This window comes from Callorhinus ursinus, unplaced genomic scaffold, assembly GCF_003265705.2.
Source record: "Callorhinus ursinus isolate GAN/ISIS: 27379988/994484 unplaced genomic scaffold, GSC_fseal_2.0 scaffold3, whole genome shotgun sequence".
NCBI classification, from domain to species: Eukaryota; Metazoa; Chordata; class Mammalia; order Carnivora; family Otariidae; genus Callorhinus; species Callorhinus ursinus.
Window position 1 is genome coordinate 35,153,120 of NW_027397065.1, and position 4,561 is coordinate 35,157,680.

General features: G+C 50.6%; 1 protein-coding gene across 1 annotated transcript; it reads right to left on the reverse strand.

Moving 5' to 3' along the window:
• Positions 1-808: 808 nt before the first annotated feature.
• On the reverse strand, positions 809-3,530 carry FBLL1 (fibrillarin like 1). The gene has a single exon (XM_025866624.2). The coding sequence runs from the start codon at positions 3,249-3,251 to the stop codon at positions 2,259-2,261; it is 993 nt and encodes a 330-aa protein (XP_025722409.1). The 5' UTR covers positions 3,252-3,530; the 3' UTR covers positions 809-2,258.
• Positions 3,531-4,561: the final 1,031 nt, after the last annotated feature.

Genomic DNA, 4,561 nt, shown 5'->3' on the forward strand with positions numbered 1-4,561 from the left:
GGAACCCATCTACTACTCAGAGATATTCTTTAGGAGGTTGTTTTGTGTCATTTCTCCATTAATGTTCCCACTTCAAGCAGCTTCAGACATGGACTATAAATTGTCCCTGCGGGCATATGTGGGAGTTCTCATGCCAAGGAAAGAGACTGAGTTTTCCCTGTAAAGAACCAAGTGCTCCTTTTTTGAGGCTGAGCTGACTCTGAGAAGGGCTGGATCCTGTCACATTCTGGAAATTTCCTGGGAGTTCATCCCCAGCCTCAGGGATTCATCCCAGCATCAAGTTAATAAGTCTAGGATTGAAGAGAGGGTTTTCAAAGCAAAGGAGCCAGTATAGATCACCATGGAAGGGCCACAGATTTTGAAGTCAGATTCCTATGGGTTTGATTTCCAGCTGTGAGCCCTACTGGAGGATCATAAGCAAGTTATATCATCTTTCTGAACTGCAGTTTTCTCATCTGTTAAATGGAAATAATGAACCTTGCTTTGCAGGATTGTAATGAAGATTTCACATTCTTTTTGGAAATGACTGGTTTGGATTTTTATAGGCATTTATTCCATTCACCCTATTCTTCCTGGGTCCGTCTGGCCAACAAACCTGAACGGTAGTTCTCACCTTGCATATAGCGTTTGTGTGCTGTGGTGGGGAATGAGGGGAGGAGTGGAGGGATGGATGCCTTTTAAAAAATCTGATTTATCATATTTTGTTCAGGAAATATCCTCTCAGAAAATGCAGACTAACTGCAGTCTCTGCCCCAGCACATCTTTAGGAAGGCAGAACCATTCTCCAAATAATGCATTAGGGAGCAATCATCCTCAGGCTCAATATCAATGACCTTGGCAATGGGGATTTTTTTTTTTTAATGTGTGAGTGAATGAATAAATGTCTTCTTAAAGGCCTGGTTTTGGAACATTCTCAGCTCCTGGGATTGCTTACTCTCCCACTCCCTTTGGGCTGGTTTAAAGAGAGTCAGAATTGAATGTAATGAGTCCCGCAACTCAGGGTCTGCAGGAAATGCCGTTCAGAAACAGATACTTTCTTTTTTTTTTTTTTTAAGATTTATTTATTTATTTATTTTTGAGAGAGAGAGAGAATGAGAGAGAGAGAAAGCACATGGGGGGGGGAGGGTCAGAGGGAGAAGCAGACTCCCCGCCGAGCAGGGAGCCCGATGCGGGACTCGATCCAGGGACTCCAGGATCATGACCTGAGCCGAAGGCAGTCGCTCAACCAACTGAGCCACCCAGGCGCCCAGAAACAGATACTTTCTGAAGTCATTTTTCTGGTTGTTTCTCACTTGGTGATACCATCTTGGGTATGTTATGCCTGGTAATGGGGACACGTTGCAAAGTAGACCCGCATCCTACGCCCCTGCCTTATTTTGTTATTTTGAAATCTAAGGGCAGCACAGGGAGGTGAAAGAAAGAACACAATGAAACCACAGAACTCTGTTTTGTGTGTGTCCACACGTGGGGACTTGCAGTCTGTCCAGTGTGGGCCATGTAGGGGAGAGGTATGATTCCACTGGTGTAGAGGAAATAGCTGTGGATTTAGAGCCCAAAAGATTGGGATTTAAATTCCATCTCCTAACTGGTTATGCGTACTTGGGCAACCAGTTCACCTTCAGAAGCCCTGTTGCTTTGCATGTAAAAGGGAAATGGTTAACAAAGCCATCCCAGCGGGTGTGGTGAGTAAGTACTAGGGGATCCAAAAGGGCTTAGGTGAAGAATAAAGTATTAAATATTAAATACCAGAACTCGGGCTTAGAGTCAGACAGATCAGGGGTGTTACACTACGCTATTGTCCATCAATACCCAGTGCCACTCCCTGGAGTCAGGCTCGGTCATGTGACTTAGCCAATGTAACCCAAGTGCTCCCTCAGTTCCAAGGGGGACTTTCCAGGCTCATTAGCAATGCGCGAGCTCTCTTCCCCCTGCTCCTGTGATGAGAAAGCTTGTGTGAGGAGGAGCCCTGGGACATTAGGGCCCTAAGTCATTAGAGTAAGCGCAACTCCCATGCTGTTCCTTGATGGGTTCCTATCACCAGCTGTTTTAGCTTTTTTAGGGATTTGAAGATTTGGAGATTGAGGGATTGACTGTTATTGCAGGAAAACTGTCTGGCCTCACTGATACACCTGGGTACTGTTTCTTTATGCCATTTAATAGACAAAAGAAAAACAACACACAAAGAAAACACAAACACAGTTATACTGAACACAGCACAGTCTTGGGGAGAGCCCAGGGACGACAGCCCTTGCTGGGTGCTACTTGCTGCCGCTCTTGGGAAGGGGCCGGTAGACCCCCACGACCACAGCGTGGTCCCTCTCATAGGGCTCCAGGGTCAATTGCTCTTGAGGCTTTAAGTTCTCCTGCTGCAACTTCCTCACCTCGGAAGCAAACACCGCCTCAGCAGATGCAGTGGAGTCGATGCAGTTGGCCTTGATGGAAATGAGAAAGTGGCCCCCGTTGCGCAGGAAGGTGTGGGCATTCAGAGCCACTATCCGGGACTGGTCAGGCTGGGCCACATCGGCAAAGATCACATCCACCATCCCTATAAGCATGCGGTACTTGAGCGGGTGCCGGGCATCTTCGAGAACCGGGATGATGTTGGTTCGCTTCTTGGCCACGTTAACCAGATCACGGCCAGCGCGGTGGGAGAATTCAACAGCGTAGACCAGGCCGTCCGGGCCGATGATGTCGGAGACATGAGAGACAGTGGTCCCTGAGGCAGCGCCCAGGTACAGCACTTTGGACTTGGGCTTGATGTGGATCTGGTCGACCCCGCCCAGGATGGCCGCTGCCAGCTTGGAGCGGAAGGGGTTCCAGGTGCGGTACTCTTGTTTCACTCCGCCCTCAGTCACAGTGACCCGTCGCTCACCATACACCGAGTGGCCCGGCACCATATTCAGCGTTACCAGCGCGTCTTCCGCTCCACGGTAGATGAAGACACCCTCATGCCTGTGTGGCTCCACCGACACAGCATTGACGCCCTTCCTGCGGCGGTTTTTGTTTTTGCCCACACCGCCACGCCGCTGCCCGCTGCCACCACGGTCCCTACTGTCGCCCCCTCCGCGCCCCCGGCCCCGGCTACCGCCGAAGCCACGCGCCCGCGCCCCAAAGCCGCCCTTGCCCCCAGGGCCGCCATCGCCTCCTCCTCCCTTGCCTCCGCCCCCCCGCCCCCCGCCCCAGCTGCCGCCCCAGCTGCCACCCCCACGGCCACCCGACCCACCCCCGCGCGAGCTTGAGGCAGACTTCATGGCGCGCCCTGGGCACCCGGGTGGGTGGTTAGCGGTGATTGTAAAGGTGTCGCAGATAACTGGTGGTGGCTGTCAGGGGGTACCAGTGCCTTGGAGTTGTCAGGAGTCACAGGTGGTTCTGGATGGCAGTCCTGGCGTGGAACAATGGCGACGGCGGATGCTGCTGGCCTGCTCAGCCACAGCAGGAGACCGGGACAAGGTGTGCGGCGGTCGGGAACAGCTTTACCGCAGTGCCGGCAGCCCTGGAGCCGCCCTTTGACGCAGAGACCTGCGTGATTACATCACACCCGCTTCGGGACCCTGCAGCCCCGGAAGCCCCCCTTCTAACCCGCGAGGGGACGCAACCTGCTTCCTTTTAACTCTTCCCCTTCCTCACCTCCTGCTTTCTTAGGGACCCTTTGCACTTCTCCTGGGGCACAGAGAAGGAAGCGTCTCCGCTGCAGATGAGGATGAGAACAAAGGTTTTAGTCCTTGCTGTGCCACTTGCTCGCTGTGTGGTCTTAGGAAGTTTCCTGACCCTCTCTGAAATTCTTGTTTCAACTTGGGCAAGTTTTTTGAACTGAGTCTCAACAACCCATCTGTAAAACAGAACCTACCTCAGAAGTTTGTTTTAAAGCGCTACACTTATCCCAGCCATGGCGCATGATAATTACTGTTAGTTTTTTTTAAACAAATGTACTTCTTTTGGTCTTTTTGTTGAGATATAGTTCACACACAATAAAATGCACCAATTTTTGTTTAAGTAAATGTATTGCCTCTTAGAACTTTTGCCACTCGTGCAAGAGTGGCTCTTGCACCCTTATACAATGTTGATGAGAATGCAAATTGGTACACATATTCTTTTTTTTAAAAGATTGTATTTATTTATTTGACAGAGAGAGACAGAGCGAGAGAGGGAACACAAGCAGGGGGAGTAGGAGAGGGAGAAGCAGGCTTCCCGTGGAGCAGGGAGCCCAATGCAGGGCTCGATCCCAGGACCCTGGGACCATGACCTGAACCAAAGGCAGACGCTTAACAACTGAGCCACCCAGGTGCCCCAGTACACATATTCTGACAAAACACTTAAACAATATACCTATACTTTGACTTATTCTGCTTTGAAAATGTTATCCTAAAGGGATGATCCCTGTGATTACCAACGATGGTAATTAGTTTTGTTTTGTTTTTTGGATTTTATTTACTTATTTGTCAGAGAGAGAGCACAGCAGGGGGAACGGCAGGCAGAGGGAGAAGCGGACTCCCCACTGAGCAGGGAGCCTGATGTGGGACTCGATCCCAGGACCCTGGGATCATGTCCTGAGCCGAAGGCA